We start from the raw sequence: 20774 nt of genomic DNA on the forward strand, positions 1-20774 counted from the left end.
AATGTAGCACATTGCATAGTAGTACTATCTCAGTTACAATTAAACAACATTCATATTTGTTTTGTGGGAAATTTTCATCTCAAGATGTTATAAATTCATTCTTCCTACACATGCAATTTGGACAGAGAGAAAATGAACTAAAGGTACTACATTTACCTAAAGGCACACATATCTCTGGAGCAACAAATGAACAGCTGGTTATCTCCATTCCTCTTCCCCACTCTTTGCCTGGGGACACCCCTTCTTTATAGGTCCTATTATCAGAACGTGATATAACATTTCAAAGCCTCTCTGCTTTGAATAGTTACAAAGGATAACTATCCTAGGCTCCAGAATCCAACTCTCCACTAACATGTCAGATACAAGTCATTCTTGGGGTCCCATTTGGTATAGTCAGTGAATGGTATCTTCTGAATTTTTATGAATGGCCAAAGAAATTTCTTTTTTTATTTTCTTTATGTTTTTTGTTATTCTGTATATCTAGTTTTTACATTGAAAAATTATGTGATTTAGGACATGGATTTCAACAAGCTTCGTCCTTAGTCATGGCATATGAAGACAGGAGATAAAATTTGTAAATAGTGGTTTTTCTTAGTACCAAAGTATAAGGTACAGGTTCTATATAGCTGGACAGCATGGTAATAGTTAATCAAATACAGGGTTTTATATAAATATTAGTGTGTGCATTTCTCTGGAGAGGGATCTCCAGCTTTTATCAGATTTACAATGGGATCTCAACCTCAAAAAGATTAAGAACCATCCATATAAAGGTTGTCATTGCCTATGAAATGTCGAGTCATTATTTCATGGTGAAACCCTATTTATAGGAATTTATCAGCACTGGCTCCTGAAAATGCAAGCCCCAACTTCCTACTTATTTTCCAAACCCTAAGCCCTACACCAAAAATCAACTGGAAAAATCAGACATCCTGTTAGGTGGAGCCAAATGTAGGCAATTCTATCATGTTTGGCCCAAGCCAATTAGTGAATAATTTAAAGTTTCAAAAAGAATGTTAACTTATTTGAAATAGTCCTGGGAGCATCAGTATTTTTAACATTCCCCGTCTAATAAGCTTTGTGATTTTGTTTAAAATGTGATGATTAAAGGACTCTTAAAATAGGGGATTCTCAAGATCTCCAATTAACCTAACTCTCACATGGCATTCTTCATCCTCACCTCTCAAAAGATAAGATACATTACTTAGCTATTAACTGTTACACTTAGTGCTGCTGCTGGTTACAAGTGGGAGATCTTGACCAGCTGTGCTTCAACTCAACTGAAAAGTAGGGCAATAGGCAAAAAAATGGACTTGATCATTGGCTTGAAAGATAGAATAATTGTAGTGTGTGATAGCTTCCAAGTATGGAGCTCTTAAATATGTGACAGGTACTGTACAAAATGCTTTACATGCATATCACATTTAATACAATAAATATCCAGTTGTTTACTTCATTTTACAGATAGCGAAACTGAGCCCCAAGTCACATCCTTAATAAATGCTTGTGGCCTGGTTCCATAGACCACTACAGTAGAGATTAATTTCCAGACAGTGGGAACTTAGGGAGAATGAGTTGCCAGACACCTTCATACAAGTTTCTTCCTTGAAGGCCAGACAGGGAGAGCAGGGTCTAAATTCAACTTGCAACTTGTCTCTTTAAGAGAGAAAAGTAGGATAAGATGACCTCATGGAGTTCACTTCACCAGTTTTTTCTGCCCTTGAAAGGAGAAACTGCTGTTACAGGGAAAGAGTGCTAAGGATTTTCAGTGTAAAAAACTTGACAGTTACAACAGGGACAAAAGAAAAGTGTGACATCAGAGGAAAGAAAAGTTTCATGTGGTTATCACTTTATTTTTTAAACGCCATTCCAGAAAAGTAATCCCCCCTTGTATGGGTGGAGCAAGGGGAGGATACATTTTGTTTCCCATTCGAAGAATGAGGTGAAACAGCTCATCTGTGTAAAATTGGCCTTGGCAGTGCTGCCGGGACCAGTGAGGCCTTAAGGAATCTGCTAAGTAAACGCTGATTGTGTAAGTAGTTGGCCCAAAAACTGGGGTGTGTTTTGCACACCGAAGCTTTATTCATGCCCTCATGGCAAAAATATGCAAAGAAAGCTGTGACTTTCTCATAACGTGTCAATTACTGCTTCCTCTTTCCCTTCTTCACTCCAGGTCTTTTCTATGAACTATTTTCAACAGAGACTGTTGACCTTATACGCATGAACAGCCCCAAGGCAGTGTGGACAGGACCACCAATGGCTGCACAGCACATGAATCACTTATTGTCTCTTAATTGCAAGTTCTGTCTTTTTCCGCATACCTACCCAGAGCGCCCACAGACATTGTTTGGACTCTTGGGGAGTACTGAGTGTTGGTTTTACTGACCTATATTGCTGAACTTGTCTTTTTTCTTTTCTTAATCCTTCCTAGTGACACAAGAAGATAGGAGATTATTCCATCCCCTCAAAAAAGCATATTTTGCTGGTAGCACATGACAATGGGAGTAGTTCCCTCAGGTTGATAGAGTTGATTGATATTTTCTGCTTCAAGGGAAAACCGTGAAATCTGCTTCATGTTGAATACATGGAGCCCAGTGGTCCTTTCAAAGAGGATTTGTTCCTTCACCACTTTGAGTCTTTTGGGGGTGTTTTAAAGCCCTTTCGTTTCTGAATTTGATTTGCCACCATTGAAAATTGTGTACAGCACATGCCATCTTCTCTCTCTACCCTGAACGCTTAGTGCCCTGCTCTTCAATGTATCTTCAGCCAGACTCTCACCTTCATCAACCCTCATTGCTGCTCCTGGGAGCATAAAATCATCTCTTACCCTGTCACTGATTTCTTGACCTTCCCCCATTGGTTGCTGTGATTTCTGAACTGCATGTATCTGATTTGCCTTTTCCATGCCTCTGCCATGGCTGTAGGATTTCTTTGTGAACAGTAACTCCAAGCAGGTAAGTGAGCTAAAACCCACACTTTGCTTAATGTAACTCCTTGGCTTACTATAAGCTCAAAATGTCTTGGTTTTCCTAGGGTTTTTTTTTTTTTTTTTGATGGTGTAATACAATGCCTACTTAATTTCACATTGGGTTTCAACTCTTAACTGAATATTGAGAGGTATGCCTGAAATCTTAGCACAATACGAAACAGTTAAAATTTGGTCACATGGTGCCTCTTATTATAAACTCCATGTTGTCTTTGTTTCCTAAACTGTTATCCAGTTCTAGAACTCTTTGGTTTCCTTACTTTTTTTTTTTTTTGGCCAGAGTTCCCTATTTTTTAATCTTTTTTATTTTTTAAATTGGGGTATAGTTACTTTACAATGTTGTGTTAGTTTCTGCTGTATAACGAAGTGAATTAGCTATACATATACATATATCCCCATATCCCCCCTTTTGGACCTGCCTTCCACCACCACCCCCCACCCCCGCGACCCCATCCTGCCCATCTAGGTCACCACAGGGCACCGAGCTGAGCTCCCTGCGCTATACAGAAGGTTCTCACTAGCTATTTGTTTTATACATGGCAGTGCACTTATGTCAATCCCAATCTTGCACGTCCATTCTCTATGTCTGCTTTCACTTCTTTCATTTTTTAATGGCGTGATCTGTTTGTTAAATTGATCCTGACCTTTAACAAAATCAAACTTGCTATTTATCAAGTCAATCTATGTTTTCACCTTGATGCCCAGTTTACTCAAACTGGTATTTTATGTATAATTGTTTTATGCCTCTTCCACCATAAATTATGACTGGCCCTCATTGCTTACAGCTCTCTGTACAGCAGTAGAGTGTGTAAGTAGTGTTTTATTGTTAATCGAGGTAAATCGAACCAATGCCTTGAACTGCGCCCTCCCTGTTGTCCTTCAGGCTCCAGGGTAATGAAAGGTACCATCTGGGCTTGGGAGCTTCCTGTTGCACATGAAGACGTTTGGGAGGTTTTATTGTTCAGCTTTCTGAGTGTTCAGGATGCAAATGGTTCTGGGGTGAATGGGCCCTGTAAATGGCTGGACCAGCAGTGGCATGTTTCAGCTGAGCTTGATTCATAGTGACAGTCCTTCTGTCTGCTATCCATCGGGATTTGGGGGACAAAAGGAGGGTACCATTCATTAATAATTTATGCATCTTCAACTTAGAAGCACTTTGTTCTTCCAAATAATGCTTTTTCAAATGTGGGTGGTCAGCTTTTCTTATTTTCCTTTGTCAACTACATTTTAGCCTTTGTTTCAATTCCACCACCTGCATACATTCCCCTGCTTACCGTCTCGGCTTTGCGTGTGTGCGTGTGTGTGTGTGTGTGTGTGTGTGTGTGTGTGTGTGTGTGTGTGTGTGTGTGTACAGCAAATATAAAGGAAAACTGTGTATCTGAAGTCGGAATGTCCCTGTTTGACTTTGATGGATTTCTTTCATGCTCTTTATAGAAAGAAGCAGATGCCATTGATGACACACTGGGCTCCAAACTTAAAGTCAGAGAGCTTTCGGTGATTGATGGTCGGAGAGCTCAGAATTGCAACATCCTTCTATCGAGGTATTGTTGATGTTGTCTAAACGTTTCTGGTAGGACCAACTTTCTTTTTTTTTTTTTAATTTAATTTAATTTAATTTTTTTATACAGCAGGTTCTTATTAGTTGTCTGTTTTAAACATATTAGTGTATATATGTCAATCCCAATCTCCCAATTCATCTTACCACCCCCCACCCCCGCTTTCCCCCCTTGGTGTCTATACGTTTGTTCTCTACATCTGTGTCTCTATTTCTGCCTTGCAAACCAGTTCATCTGTACCATTTTTCTAGATTCCACATATATGTGTTAATATATGATATTTGTTTTTCTCTTTCTGACTTACTTCACTCTGTATGAGTGAAGTTTCTAGGTCCATCTGCGTCTCTACAAATGACCCAATTTTGTTCCTTTCTATGGCTGAGTAATATTCCATTGTACATATGTACCACATCTTCTTTATCCATTCATCTGTTGTTGGGTATTGAGGTTGCTTCCATGACCTGGCTATTGTAAATAGTGCTGCAATGAACATTGGAGTGCATGTGTCTTTTTGTGTGTGTTTTTTTTTAATAAATTTTATTTATTTATATTTTTTTATTTTTGGCTGTGTTGGGTCTTCACTGCTGCACGTGGGCTTTCTCTAGTTGTGGTGAGCAGGGGCTACTCTTCATTGTGGTGCATGGGCTTCTCATTGCAGTGGCTTTTCTTGTTGCAGAGCACAGGCTCTAGGCACATGGGCTTCAGTAGTTGTGGCTCATGGGCTCTAGAGTGCAGGCTGAATAGTTGTGGCACATGGGCTTAGTTGCTCTGTGGCACATGGGATCTTCCCAGACCAGGGCGTGAACCTGTGTCCCCTGTATTGGCAGGTGGATTCTTAACCACTGTGCCACTAGGGAAGTACGGTGTGTGTCTTTTTGAATTATGGTTTTCTCTGGGTATATGCCCAGTAGTGGGATTGCTGGATCATATGGTAATTCTATTTTTAGTTTTTTAAGGAACCTCCATACTGTTCTCCATAGTGGCTGTATCAATTTACATTCCCACCAGCAGTGCAAGAGGGTTCCCTTTTCTCCACCCCATCTCCAGCATTTGTTGTTTGTAGATTTTCTGATGATGCCCATTCTAACCAGTGTGAGGTGATACCTCATTGTAGTTTTGATTTGCATTTCTCTAATAATTAGTGATGTTGAGCAGCTTTTCATGTGCTTCTTGGCCGTCTGTATGTCTTCTTTGGAGAAATGTCTATTTAGGTCTTCTGCCCTTTTTTTTTTTTTTTTTTTTTTTGCGGTACATGGGCCTCTCACTGTTGCGGCCTCTCCCATTGCGGAGCACAGGCTCCGGATGCACAGGCTCAGTGGCCGTGGGCCACGGGCCCAGCCACTCCACGGCATGTGGGATCCTTCCAGACCAGGTCACAAACCCGTGTCCCCTGCATCGGCAGGCGGAGTCTCAACCACTGCGCCACCAGGGAAGCCCTTCTGCCCATATTCTGATTGGGTTGTTTGTTTTTTTAATATTGAGCTGCATGAGCTGTTTATATATTTTGGAGATGAATCCTTTGTCCATTGATTCATTTGCCAATATTTTCTCCCATTCTGAGGGTTGTCCTTTCATCTTGTTTATAGTTTCCTTTGCTGTGCAAAAGCTTTTAAGTTTCATTAGGTCCCACTTGTTTATTTTTGTTTTTATTTCCATTACTCTAGGAGGTGGGTCAAAAAAGTTCTTGCTGTGATTTATGTCAAAGCATGTTCTTCGTGTTTTCCTCTAAGAGTTTTATAGTATCTTGTCTTACACTTAGGTCTTTAATCCATTTTGAGTTTATTTTTGTGTATGGTGCTAGGGAGTGTTCTAATTTCATTCTTTTACATGTAGCTGTCCAGTTTTCCCAGCACTCTCATTGAAGAGGCTGTGTTTTCTCCATTGCATATCCTTGCCTCCTTTGTCATAGATTAGCTGACCAGGTATTTGGGTTTATCTCTGGGTTTTCTATCCTGTTCCATTGATCTGTATTTCTGTTTTCGTGCCAGTACAATATTGTCTTGTTTACTGTAGCTTTGTAGTATAGTCTGAAGTCAGGGATCCTGATTTCCTCCAACTCCATTTTTTTCCCTCAAGATTGCTTTAGCTATTTGGGGTCTTTTGTGTCTCCTTACAAATTTTAAGATTGCTTTGTTCTAGTTCTGTGAAAAATGCCATTGCTAATTTGATAGGGATTGCACTGAATCTGTAGATTGCTTTGGGTAGTCTAGCCATTTTCACAATATTGATTCTTCTAATCCAAGAACATGGTATATCTCTCCATCTGTTTGTGTCATCTTTCATTTCTTTCATCAGTTGTCTTATAGCTTTCTGGGTACAGGTCTTTTGTCTCCTTAGGTAGGTTTATTCCTAGGTATTTTATTCTTTTTGTTGCAATGGTGAATGGGATTGTTTCCTTAATTTCTCTTTCTGATCTTTCATTGTTAGTGTATAGGAATGCAAGAGATGTCTGTTCATTAATTTTGTATCCTGCAGCTTTACCAAATTCATTGATTAGCTCTAGTAGTTTTCCAGTGGCATCTTTAGAATTATCTATGTACAGTAATCTGCAAACAGTGACAGTTTTACTTCTTCTTTTCCAATTTGTATTCCTTTTATTTCTTTTTCTTCTCTGATTGCTGTGGCTAGGACTTCCAAAACTATGTTGAATAATAGTGGCGAGAGTGGACACCCTTGTCTTGTTCCTGATCTTAGAGGAAATGCTTTCAGTTTTTCACCATTGAGAATGATGTTTGCTGTGAGGTTTGTTGTATATGGCCTTTATTATGTTGAGGTAGGTTCCCTCTATGCTCACTTTCTGGAGGTTTTTATCATAAATGGGTGTTGAATTTTGGCAAAAGCTTTTTCTGCATCTATTGAAATGGTCATATGGTTTTTATCCTTCAATTTGTTATTATCGTGTATCACATTGATTGATTTGCCTATTTTGAAGAATCCTTGCATCCCTGGGTTAAATTCCACTTGATCATGGTGTATGATCCTTTTAATGTGTTGTTGGATTCTGTTTGCCAGTGTTTTGTTGAGGATTTTTGCATCTATTTTCATCAGTAATTTTGGGTCTGTAATTTTCTTTTTTTGTAGTATCTTTGTCTGGTTTTAGTATCAGGGTAATGGTGGCCTCGTAGAATGAGTTTGGGTGTGTTCCTTCCTCTGATATTTTTTGGAAGAGTTTGAGAAGGATGGGTGTTAGCTTTTCTCTAAATGTTTGATAAAATTCACCTGTGAAGCCATCCGGTCCTGAACTTTGGTTTGTTGGAAGATTTTTTTAATATATATATTTCTTTTTTTTTTTTTTTTTTTTTGCGGTACGTGGGCCTCTCACCACTGCGGCCCCTCCCCCTCCCGCTGTGGATCACAGGCTCTGGACGCGCAGGCCCAGTGACCATGGCACACGGGCCCAGCTGCTCCGCGGCATGCGGGATACTCCCGGACCGGGGCACAAACCCACGTCCCCCGCATCGGCAGGCAGACTCCCAACCACTGCGCCACCAGGGAAGCCCCTGTTGGAAGATTTTTAATCACAGTTTCAATCTCATTACTTGTGATTCGTCTGTTCATGTGTTCTATTTCTTCCTGGTTCAGTCTTGGAAGGTTATACCTTTCTAAGAATTTGTCCATTTCTTCCAGGTTGTCCATTTTATTGGCATAGAGTTGCTTGTAGTAGTCTCTTACGATGCTTTGTATTTCTGCAGTGTCCGTTATAACTTCTCCTTTTTCAGTTCTAATTTTATTGATTTGAGTCCTCTCCCTCTTGTTCTTGATGAGTCTGGCTAAAGGTTTACCAATTTTGTTTATCTTCTCAAAGAACCAGCTTTTAGTTTTATTGATCTTTGCTCTCTTTTTCTTTGTTTCTATTTCATTTATTTCTGCTCTGATCTTTATGATTTCTTTCCTTCTACCTACTTTGCATTTTGTTTGTTTTTCTTTCTCTAGTTCCTTTAGGTGTAAGGTTAGAATGTTTATTTGAGATTTTTCTTGTTTCTTGAGGTGGGATTGTATTGATATAAACTTCCCTCTTAGAACTGCTTTTGCTGCATCCCATAGGTTTTGAGTCATCGTGTTTTCATTGTCATTTTTCTCTAGGTATTTTTTGATTTCCTCTTTGGTTTCTTCAGTGATCTCTTGGTTATTTAGTAACGTACTGTTTAACCTCCATGTGTTTGTGTTTTTTACATTTTCTTCTCTGTAATTGATTTCTGATCTCATAGCATTGTGATCGGAAAAGATGCTTGATATGATTTCAATTTTCTTAAATTTACCATTTGTGACCCTAGATGTGATCTATCCTGGAGAATGTTCCATGTGCACTTGAGAAGAAAGTGTAATCTGATGTTTTCGGATGGAATGTCCTATAAATATCAATTAAATCTGTCTAGTGTATTGTGTCATTTAAAGCTTCTGTTTCCTTATTAATTTTCTGTCTGGATGATCTGTCCATTGGTGTAAGTGAGGTGTTAAAGTCCCCCACTATTATTCTGTTACTGTCGATTTCCTCTTTTATAGCTGTTAGCATTTGCCTTATGTATTGAGGTGTTCCTATGTTGGGTGCATATATATTTATAATTGTTATATCTTCTTCTTGGATTGACCCCTTGAACATTATGTAGTGTCCTTCCTTGTCTCTTATAACATTCTTTATTTTAAAGTCTATTTTGTCTGATATGAGTATTGCTACTCCAGCTTTCTTTGGATTTCCATTTGCATGGAATATCTTTTTCCATCCCCTCACTTTCAGTCTGTATGTGTCCCTGGGTCTGAAGTGAGTCTCTTGTAGACAGCACGTATATGGGTCTTGTTTTTATCCCCATTCAGCGAGCCTGTGTCTTTTGGTTGGAGCATTTAATCCATTCACATTTAAGGTAATTATCGACATGTATGTTCCTATTACTATTTTCTTTAAAAAATTACTTTTATTTTTATTTTATTTATCTTTGGCTGTGTTGGGTCTTTGTTACTGCACATGGGCTTTCTCTAATTGCACCGAGTGGGGGCCACTCTTTGTTGCTGTGCCCAGGCTTCTCACTGCAGTGGCCTCTCTTGCTGCAGAGCACGGGCTCTAGATGCATGGGCTTCAGTAGTTGTGGCGCGCAGGCTCAGTAGTTGCTCCGCAGCATGTGGGATCCTTCCGGACCAGGGATCAAACCCGTGTCCCCTGCATTGGCAGGCAGATTCCTATCCACTGCGCCACCAGGAAAGCCCCCTATTACCATTTTCTTAATTGTTTTGGGTTTGTTTTTGTAGGTCCTTTTCTTCTCTTGTGTTTCCTGCCTAAAGAAGTTCCTTTACCATTTGTTGTAGAGCTGTTTTGGTGGTGCTGAATTATCTTAGCTTTTACTTGTCTGTAAAGCTTTTAATTTCTCTGTCAAATCTGAATGAGATCCTTGCCAGGTAGAGTAATCTTAGTTGTAGGTTCTTCCCTTTCATCACTTTAAATATATCATGCCACTCCCTTCTAGCTTGTAGAGTTTCTGCTGAGAAATAAGCTGTTAACATTATAGGAGCTCCCTTGTATGTTATTTGTCTTTTTTCCCTTGTTGCTTTTAGTAATTTTTCTTTGTCTTTAATTTTTGTCAATTTGATTACTATGTGTCTCAGCATGTTTCTCCTTGGGCTTATTCTGCCTGGGACTCTCTGCGCTTCCTGGACTTGGGTGGCTAATTCCTTTCCCACATTAGGGAAGTTTTCGACTATAATCTCTTCAAATATTTTCTCAAGTCCTTTCTCTCTTCTCCTTCTGGCACCCCTATAATGTGAATGTTGTTGCATTTAATGTTGTCCCGGAGGTCTCTTAGGCTGTCTTCATTTCTTTTCATTCTTTTTTCATTATTCTGTTCCATGGCAGTGAATTCCACCATTCTGTCTTCCAGGTCACTTATCTGTTCTTCCACCTCAGTTATTCTGCTATTGATTCCTTCTAGTGTATTTTTTAATTTCAGTTATTGTATTGTTCATCTCTGTTTGTTTGTTCTTTAATTCTTCTAGGTCTTTTTAAAACATTTCTTGTATCTTCTCAATGTTTGCCTCCATTCTTTTTCTGAGGTCCTGGATCATCTTCACTATCATTATTCTGAATTCTTTTTCTGGAAGGTTGCCTATCTCCACTTCATTTAATTGTTTTTCTGGGGTTTCATCTTGTTCCTTCATCTGGTACATAGCCCTCTGCCTTTTCATTTTGTCTGTCTTTCTGTGAACATGGTTTTCGTTCCGCAGGCTGCAGAATTGTAGTTCTTCTTGCTTCTGCTGTCTGCCCTCTGATGGATGAGGCTATCAGGACGAACTTATCCATTATGTGGCTCCAAACCACATGTTTGGACTCATCCTTTTACCTGGACTCTGCTGAGGGTCAGTTCTCTGAGTTTCTTCTGTCTGACATGAAGAGGACCGTTAGTGCCTCCTTTCCCTCGTGGAGTATGTCACAGCTGGATGCCTACTTTCTTGCAGTTTAATTTCCAGACTCCTAAATCTTAAAGAGCAGAACATCTCAAATCAATGTTTTGTTTTGTTTTTCCAGAGAGCCTATAAAATGTACTTTACTGTTATTTATACCTCTTGGCTTTAGAGATTCTTTAGACATTGAAGTAACACTGTCACAGAGTCAGCGTCCACGATGAAGGCATGAAGGCTCTTTGTTTCATTTTGCTTTCTGAAGTCACCTTTTTATACTTCAGGATTATATTATTTCATGCTCTTTGTGAACATTTTTATGACTAAAAAAATATGTAAAACTCAAACCTCAGTGAAATGCTAATTCATCCAGTTCAGCCCTTTCAGAAGTATTTCTCATAATTAGTGAAACATCATGGCCTTGGAGCTTGAAAAGAAGAAAGGAAATTCGGGAACCTGGAATCTGATTATAGCTTCAGGCAATGTGTCAGGTTGTCCTGGGCATTTCAAGTAGTTTTTCTGAATCTAGTTTCTTCTTTCTCTAAACGGGACTTTCACATTAGACAGAGATACCAAGTGCTGATGAAGGGAAGGAAAATATAAAGAACCCTGAACTTTGAGGCATTATGTATAAGTCACATTGGTTACATTCTGGAAAGAATGTTATATATGTATCGAGGCTGGCATAAGGTGACTTTCAGGGAGAGTAAAGACGGAAAGTAGTAGTAGTTCTTATTTTTCACATGGTCTTAGAGTAAGTTTCTTTTAACACACAGCACCGCTGCTTGGTTTGCAGCATAGAAGTTTGATTGATAGCCAGACATATATTATTTTGTGGAGCAAATGTTTCTTTTAGTGAAAGAGAAATTGAAGTTTGGTAAGACCCCTGAATTTTAATACAACTTAGTAAGGTAACATGAACCATCCTGTTAGCATTTAATTTCTGCCTCTGGCTGGAAGCTGTGTAAGTGGCCAGGCCCTGTGTTTATCCCCACCTTTGTTCAGGAAGACACCACTGAAAATAGTTTTGAAGGGCTACATATTTTTTTCCTATGGTCTATACAATTTGTTTTGTTAAAACTTCTTTTTACAAATGTTTTTACTTAATAGCAAAATTAAATGAAAAATTTGGCGAAGTTTTTCTTTTAAAACCCTAGAATTTCCCCCTCTCTTTTGCAGTCTAGAGGAGCACTTTAAAAACAGCTTGGCAAAGGGAGCTATCACTCTGAATTTCTATAGTATTTTAAGTGCTCTAGCTGTGACCCAGTTTCTCATAGACAGATTATTCTCAGTACAAGATGCCACCGAGGGTAATTACACTAGTTATAGATAAGGTTACAACTCCTTCTGGCAAATTTCCCATCCCATTATTGGAGGAATTGTTTCATATTGTGGTATATCATTCCCTCATTACATCAAAAGTGTCAAAGGCTAAGGTGACTTAGAATGTGAATGTGTCTGAACTCTGTAGAAGATAATTTTAAGAACTTGCCTCGTATCTGTTAAATTATCTATTAATATCCAATTTAATGGATAAGTATTACAATGAGCATAATTTTAAAATGTATTATGCATAACAAGGTGATTTTGAGATGCAGTTAACCTTATGGTAATTGGGCCTTATTGATCAGGGTCTAAAACCTTCTCTGCCACAGAGGATTCAGTCCCACATGCTTGTCTGCTCAGTGGTCAGTGGTTTTACTCTCTCATCAGGAAAGCACAGGGCTAAAGGTAAAAGAAATTAAGCAGAACTAATTTGTTTTTATTTAGTTGTTTAACCAGTCAGCAGTTGGTTTACCTTGCTTTCACTCTCCCCTTTTCGTTGGCAATGCATGAGTACACACAAAAGGAGCCAGGGGCTTAAAGGAGGGGAGAGCTGTGATACTTTGCTTTGATACTTTTTGCTTAGAGTTATCACTTTGGAGTGTTTATTTGCCTGGCACTGTGCTGGGTGCCATAGGATGTCCCAAGACTTAAGGTAGCACTGTTGCCTTTGGCAGTGCATGGCTAATTGGAGAACAGTGACACAGGCAAGATGACCTGTGAACAATTCAGGCCTTAGACTGGTCTGGATGGAAGGAGACGGGGAGCCCAGCCAAGGTGAGGCAAGGGGGCAGCAGCAGGGTTTCCCTGAGAAAGTGGGCCTCGAGGGCCATTAACAGTTACACAGGCAGGGGAGCGGAGGCAGTTCCAAGGGTGCAGCAGGAGCAAAGGCACCAGAGCGGGTACAGGCCGGGCTATAGAGAGAGCCCTGTAATTGCAGCAGACGATTGTCACTTGGATTAAATGAGACCAGGCAGGAGGGCCTGAGATCCAGACCTGGTACCTTTGTCAGGGCCCGAGTCAGCCCAGGGTCAGTTTATAAAATGGAGGTAATGGAAGCAGTGGGCTTGTAAGAATGAGACCCGGCGTGTGAGAAGCACTGACAGAGTGCCTGTATGTGGCAGCTGCTCAGTTAATGGCCCGTTTGTGTACCTGGGGGATCCGGAATTGGTGCCATTTGTTCCAGAGAACAGCACTGTTTTAATGAGGTTTTGAGTCTGATCTCTGACGGGTTTGCAGGATAGGCTGGAGGGGTCAGAGCTGGAGGCACAGTCTGCTCTCAGATAGGGAGCTCTTTCTATTGCCCAGCTCAGACCTGATGAGGGACAGACTGGAGAGAGACAAAACCTGTCACTAGCATTTAGAGACTGATTTTCTGCCTGGGGACAATAAGTAGGAATGTTTCCAAGTTGAAGTCAAGATTTCCTACCTTTCCACACTTAGTGTCTTTCTTCTTTTCTGCTTATTTCATTCCCAAAGACTGGCGACCCTCTCTGTGTCTTACCTTGCTGACTAGGAATTTAATTACCAGCCATGCAGTCATTACACCAGATTCCACCGCGGTGAAAGCCCGTGGCATGTTCCATGGGCAGTATTGTGATGCACACGTGTCTGCAGCACTTGGTTATCTTTAAAAGCTCTTCTTACCCCCATACTGCGAAAGTTCGCGGACCCTTTGGCCAGGGGCACCTGCCACAGCCTTGCCTGGAGCCGAGAAGGCAGCGGGAAGGAAAGGCCTTCTCATCCCAGGGGCCGAGCAGGGGAGGAAGTACAGGCCCTTTTTATGTGCTCACAGCATGAGAGTCCAGCGTCCCTCACAGCGCCCAGAAAGAGGCTGTCTGGAAGGTGTGACGCTCCAAGCCACCAGGGACCCTGCCTTTTACAGACTTGAGAAGTGAGTAGAATGGACACGATGTACCCGAGAATGAGACCTGTTCATCAGGCCCCTGGAAGAGCCAGCAACAACTTCTCTGCTGTGTGTATGTAGGCGACATGGGGCAACTTAAGATTCACTCTGCTTTATTCCCTAAAACAGACCTCTCCCTTCTGTTAAAAAAAAAAAAAGAAGAAAGAAAGAAACTTGGAAGCTGGCTTATATTGCAAAATGAACCCACCTAAAAGACACTTTTATGAAGTGTTCTGCCATTCTTTTTTTCCAGATGCTCACTTAACATGACAGCCAGGGTGTAGTAAACCACAAAAGGCTACTTTAAAGGAGAGGGGTTTGGCTTAAATCCACTGAAGCAGAGCTAAAGTTGATCTAGCCATCCATCCTTAACTTAGTTTAATTATGCCTGGATGTTCCAGTTCTCTGGGCAAATTTTTGAAATACCTGAGTAGAGCAAGGTGGAGTTAAATACTGGTTTTAAATGGCTGGTTTGTTTCCTGCTTTGCAAAGAAAGTCGAAGTGGATGTCTCACAAGTTGCCACCCTCCTGCACACCAGAACACTGCCAAGCTTTAAAAGCAATTAAAAGGTTAGGATTGGTAGGGTCCTTAAATTACAGAGATTAGCGACTCAATCTGTGGATGACAGATGATACTAAGAACTCTTTGGCAACCTATAGAAGCCTCCCAGAGGGCCGTGTACCCTTCTCCTCTTTCCCCAAAGGTACAGCTTTTTTGTCTGCTCCCACAGACCACATGCAAGGCAGGATGTTGACAGGTAGATTTTCTTAAGTACTAGCCATTAAAGTCTCAAGTCTCTTTGTGGGCCACATGAAGAGAAACCAAAATTGTTATGAATTAGAGCTAGTGTTTGGTCCAGACAGCCTCTGGGGATTGAGCAGCATAAATATATACAATTTCAAAAGCAAGAAGTTCTGCACTCCATATGGGGAGCTAATGAAATGCAAATCTGATACTTCAAGTATTGTTCTCACTCTGATGTTCAACTCCTTTTCTCTTAAATGCAAAACAGAAGGACTCAGCAGAAAGACACCATAAAGTGGTTTCTTCAACTCCGTGTGAAAAGGACACAGAACTAATCTTTTTTTTTAAATAAGTGGAGCTTTTCTCGTGGTAACTAGACATTTCCACAGCCAGCTGGTTTTCATCAGTGGCAGTTTCAACCTTGCTTAATGTCCCACTTCTTTGGCCTTGCATGGCTACACCATGGTGTTTGCCCTTACTTGACTCAAGAGCCTTTAGTGTCCTGGAATCTAGGGCTACCCAGGGCCCATGTGGTAGAGACCCTGATGCCGGGATACAGTTTTTCCCGTCATATGTTTTACCCATGCCAACTTGGCTAAATTGTTCCATTTAAGTTTGGGAGTTTTCCATTATGATGTTCTAATGAACATATTCATGGGAAATGACTGACTCCAGAATGACTAAATCAATCTAGAGACGTCTGCCCAGATCCAGAGTCACTGTCCACAGCCCAGGAGTTATTATGGTGCTACAACTTGGACTAGGGAAGAGAATGGGTCTTATTCTAGAACATGGACAATTTGGCATGTTGCCTAGGTGCTCTATTTGGGTTTGAAAGCATGAAATAGAAGAGAATGATATTTGTACAATAGGATTCCCAAATCTGTTCCTTCCGTGGCCTACTTATTAGTACATGAAACAACATTCAGTTTCAATGGCAGGATGGATGGTTTTAACAAGATCATGTCAAAATCTGGAGAAATAGGACAAGCCAGAGGTGTCCAGAGTGGTTTCTTTCCTCCTTCGTGGGCTTTATGGCCACCCCTGCACTGATCCAACCCTCTCGTTTACCTGGGAGAGCACAGCTGACCATGTATGCTTCATGTACCCTTGTGTGGAGTGTTTCAGCTTATCATTAGATTCTCTCAAACATTATAACCACCTTTAAAATAAGCACCATGTCTTCTAATTATTTTTTAATTCTCCCAGGTCTAATGGGTGCTCTATACAGAGAGGAAACTCTGATGAAACAATGGGTATGAGAGCACTTTGGGAAGTTTCATGGTAACCCTACTAAGCGCTGTTTATTTATCAAATAGCTGTCCTTAAATATTAATGTTACATAAGTACTGCTGCTTTCTTTTTTTCTGGGTGGAAAAGTCTGCCTTGCAGAGTATACGTATAGTTTATTGAGCCCTTTCTATGGCCAGACACTATGCTAAACATGTCTCATGCATTATTTCACTTTATACACAGACAAAAATCCTTTTTTTTTTTTACATAGGTTATCATTATCTCTATTTTATAGTTGAAGAAACTGAGGCTGAAGAAAAAAAATTTTCCAATTTTTCTGACACTGACCAAGAAGTGTCAGAGCCAGGCACAGCCTGTCTGATGCCAAAGTCCCTTCCTTCAAATGTTACACATGAAGGCTATATGCCTTGCTCTGTATTTGTGTGTTCATGGCTTTATTCCCAGTCCTAAATGTCATTCTTCTCGAAGATCATAAACTAGAAGAACTGATCGAATAATTGTACTATAACATGTTAGTGGTAGCTTATAAGGAAATAAGATGTTTTAAATAAGTCTGGGTCTGATGCTTACAAGTAGAACAAAAGAATGACCCTATTGTTACAGCTAATAATCTGATTAAGATTTTTTTCCCTGGTTAAGACTTTTGGTTGTATGTAATAAAAACATATTTTTACAAGTACGTTTTAATTTCAACTCTTTTCACAGTCAGTACTTTGTTGTCCTGCCAGAATCAAGACATAAATCCTTAATATAAATTAGTAAATCATATGAATTAATGGTAGACAGAAAAACAGAAAATAGATTTGGGTTTTTGCTTAAATCCTTCCCTATGAGATATTAACTAGATAAGCATTATTTGTAAAAAGAATTTGGGATTAGCAATCAAAAGTCTTGGGTTTGTGTTAGATACTGCCCCTCTGTATATGTTTGACCTTGAGCAAATCACTTAGCCATTCTGAGCCTCATTTTCTCCCTCAATTAAAAAAAAAAAAATCATCACGGTTAACTTGAATGCCAAATGAAATAATACATATGAAAACTCCTCAGCTATACATTTTATTTTATATATCAACTATTCAGTTTTTTAACAATAACATAGATCCTGCTAATCTTCTCAAAATCCATTTTTAATATGAGAGAGAACTTTAAACACTCCTGACACATAAGTTAAAAAGTTAGTTTTCACCTTCAATTTGTGGATACTATATATTAAAGAAAACAGGTATGTGTGTGGGGGGGTGTTTTCCCTATTTCTCATCCTCCAATCCCTCGTTTAAGGAAACTAAATGGTAGAACATAACAGCTTTGTTCTCTGTGTCAGCAGAGCATTAGAAAGCCCTGGAAGAATGTTAAAGCCATTTCAAAAGACTATTTTTAGGGGCAACATTGTCAGGAAAGAAGCTTTCACTGAGAGATTTGGAGAAAAACTGGCACTTGAAGATCAACAGCTGGGATAGCAAAATGCGTTACCTTGTATTAAATGTTTACGGCTCAAGCCGATATCGTTAACAACAAGTAAAATATTCTTTCTCCAGGTTGAAATTATCCAACGATGAAATCAAACGGGCAATTCTAACCATGGACGAGCAGGAAGATCTGCCCAAGGACATGTTGGAACAGGTGAGCTGCCGGGCAACGCTCAGAGCACGGGTGACACCGGACTCTCAGCAGGGAGGGCGTACTGAGGAAAGGAATCTGGTTGTTGCTGGTAGATGATTTCCTCATCTCTGAATTGAGGAGGTTGAACCAAAGTTCCACACAGCTCTGTCAGAAGCCTCTAGGACTTGATTCTTCCCTTGTTTCCAAAATGATGGGTGAGAAGGATGGTCCAGACTTCGTCAAATGCCTGGGACCCTCGATGCTGGAATCTGTCTCTCATGCTGCCTGCCATCAAGTTGTTACTCCTTAGCAGGTCATAGAAATCTACTAGCTTTAGTAGAAAATGTCTGTTTAACTGGAATGTTGAGAATCTCAGCACTGAGGTCACAGGCTGCACTGCATAAACTGAGTCATTGCTTAATCCCTGACACAATTTGTGTCATGGTCTTGGCTCCCTGTTCCCACAACCACAGGAGCCACTGTTTACCCCCTAGCACTGTCATCTTCATCAAAACTCTCGAATGTGTCATAAGGTGGGGTGTAAACTTCTTGGGGCTGGGCCTTGTCTCCGTAAGTTGTATAGCACCCTTCTTGCATTGTAAATGGCAGGAAATTCAAATGCTGGGGGTAGTAAGTATGGTGTAGATTTATACACAATCAGTATACATCCTTGTCCGTGGTATTTGAAGATAATTTGTATTTTTTATGTCCAGGCAACAAGTTGGATGTGGTGCCCTAGCCTCTCGTCATGCAGTGTTTCCATAACATGCTCCATGCAGCCACTCCAGCTGTGTTGTGTGTTGTCAGCAGCTTGGTTCAGTTATTTCCCACATGATACTGTACTAGCAGATGCCCCAGGGATTGTTACCTATCTCTCAGTCTGGCCCTAACTTTTTCTGTGCATTGTGGGGACAGTCTCTGAATGCTCTAAGCCTGTTCTGTCTCCTTGTCCCTGCAACAGAATCATATTTTGAGAGATTTTGGTCAGGAGGCCTCCATTTGTTAGAGCCAGGACCACTTAAGGTCAACAGTGGACACAGGTGATCATGATTTCAGGCTGAACTTAAGGGATCACCTGTAGGCAGGCTGAGCTCCCAGGAGAAGAGGAAATGGGTACTTTGCTCCACTAACAGGGACTCCAGTGGAGTGCCTGTATGCATGTGCATTTTCCACGGTTCTCACTGATTTCCCAGAAGGCCTCAGATACCAGGCAGGGAGGAGTGATGTGTGTGGTATCACCACACCTCCATGGACCCGCCCCTCCCTGAAACCTCTGCAGCTGCAGTCATCCTGGGTGAAAACCGTCACACTTAGCAGTGGAGAAACTTTTCTTGCTGTCCTTTTAAGTTTTGATTTAGTTCCCAAAATAGCTAATGACTATGTTTCCAAGTCTGTTCGGATGCTCTGGGTATAAATAGTTTAAACGTATTCCTTTTTTCGAGCATTTTTAGCTCCTCTGCCCACTCTTCCCTCCCTCGCGGAATACCAGTCAAAACAGAGCCTCTGCCCCAAGAGAGTGGAGCCCAGCTGCCCTCTGTCCCTCCCTGGCCCCCAAGTGACCCTGCGCTCCAAATGCCTGCATCAAAAATTGCTTCACCCAGAGTGAAGAACTAAGCAGAAAACTGCTTTAGTCCTTAGGTCTTCAGCCTCTATCGATAAGGTCGTATGCTTAAAATTCCACAAGATCTGTTTACTGTGAAATTGCAACCAGCAAAATTCCTCCTTGAGGGAAAGGATTTCAGAATCTTGCCAAAAGGGCTTGTAGTGCAAATAGAACGTACTTCAAATAAATACAAGTAAGAAAATCGGTCTACTGAAGCAGAATCTGGCCAAGTGGATACTTTTGACCTGGCCTCTGCTGATAGCTGTGGGTGTCTTGCTCACTGCTCATCTCCCAGGCTCTTTCTTTTCCTCCTTATTCTACCCCCCTTCCTCTGCTTCCTTTGCCTTCACACAGCATCCTTTACTACTCGATATGATCTGCATTTGAGCCACATTCCACCCCTCCTCTCCTGCTGCTTTTAGCCACCGAGATCAGATCTCAGATGAGATCCACACACTCCCCTTTCTTGGGATGCACACCTTTCTCCTTATCTCCAGGTGTTTGTCTGGCTCTTCATTCCTCTCAAAACTGTCCAAACACAGTCTGTTCTTGACTCTGACTTGAGACGGCCTGAGCCTTTAGCCTGTGCCTCTCACTGTGCTCTTGTGAGTAACAAGAGACAGATGGTGTCTGTGTTATCCTGAACAGGGGCCTGTAGGCTCAGCAGGGCAGGTATGGGGGGACCCCTGAAACTAGAACTGAATTTCCTTGTCCAGAAGGAAAAAATCCAAACTCAGGGGAAAAAATAAGCCTTGTCCTCTCTCTTCTTCCTTCCTTCCCTTGCCCTACTACCTTCCCTCCAGCACTGAGGAAGAACAAGAAGACATTTGTCCAGTGTTACCATATGAACATGGGAACATCCATGCCTAGAAGCTCTCAGGCCACCAGACCTGTGAATTCCCTGGCATCTACTTCCGTCTTTCCTCCGTCCACCCCATTAGGAGAGAGGGGTGTCCCTGGCTTCTGCTCTGGCCCATCCTTTCCTTCTGCTCAGGGACCTCGCCCAGAGGGCCCTGCCCCTCTCCTCAAGGTCTTCCACCTTGCCCTCTCAACATGTAACTTGTTCAGGTCCCAGCCCTTCCCACACGCACCTCTTAAGACCGCACATCCCCATCAGCTACTGTCCTCTCTCTCTCTCTTTTTTTTTTTTTTTTTGTGGTACGCGGGCCTCTCACTGTTGTGGTCTCTCCCGCTGCGGAGCACAGGCTCCGGACGCGCAGGCTCAGCGGCCATGGCTCACGGGCCCAGCCGCTCCACGGCATGTGGGATCTTCCCGGACCAGGGCACGAACCTGTGTCCCCTGCATCGGCAGGCGGACTCTCAACCACTGCGCCACCAAGGAAGCCCCTCCTCTCTCTTTTTTGACACAGCCAGTTCTTGAAAGCTTGTTCACTCTTCCTCACCTCACTGCAGTCCGTCCC

General features: G+C 41.3%; 1 protein-coding gene across 2 annotated transcripts in view; it reads left to right on the forward strand.

Annotated features, from left to right (window-relative positions):
- DAAM1 (dishevelled associated activator of morphogenesis 1) overlaps positions 1 to 20774 on the forward strand; it is a 180242-nt gene that overhangs the window by 130774 nt on the left and 28694 nt on the right. For both annotated transcript variants that reach the window (XM_032623414.1, XM_032623415.1), the window contains exons 16-17: positions 4418 to 4524; positions 17687 to 17771. In XM_032623414.1, coding sequence (XP_032479305.1) covers positions 4418 to 4524; positions 17687 to 17771 — 192 coding nt within the window. The remainder of the gene's footprint in view (positions 1 to 4417; positions 4525 to 17686; positions 17772 to 20774) is intronic.

This window comes from Phocoena sinus, chromosome 2 (genome assembly GCF_008692025.1).
Source record: "Phocoena sinus isolate mPhoSin1 chromosome 2, mPhoSin1.pri, whole genome shotgun sequence".
NCBI classification, from domain to species: domain Eukaryota; kingdom Metazoa; phylum Chordata; class Mammalia; order Artiodactyla; family Phocoenidae; genus Phocoena; species Phocoena sinus.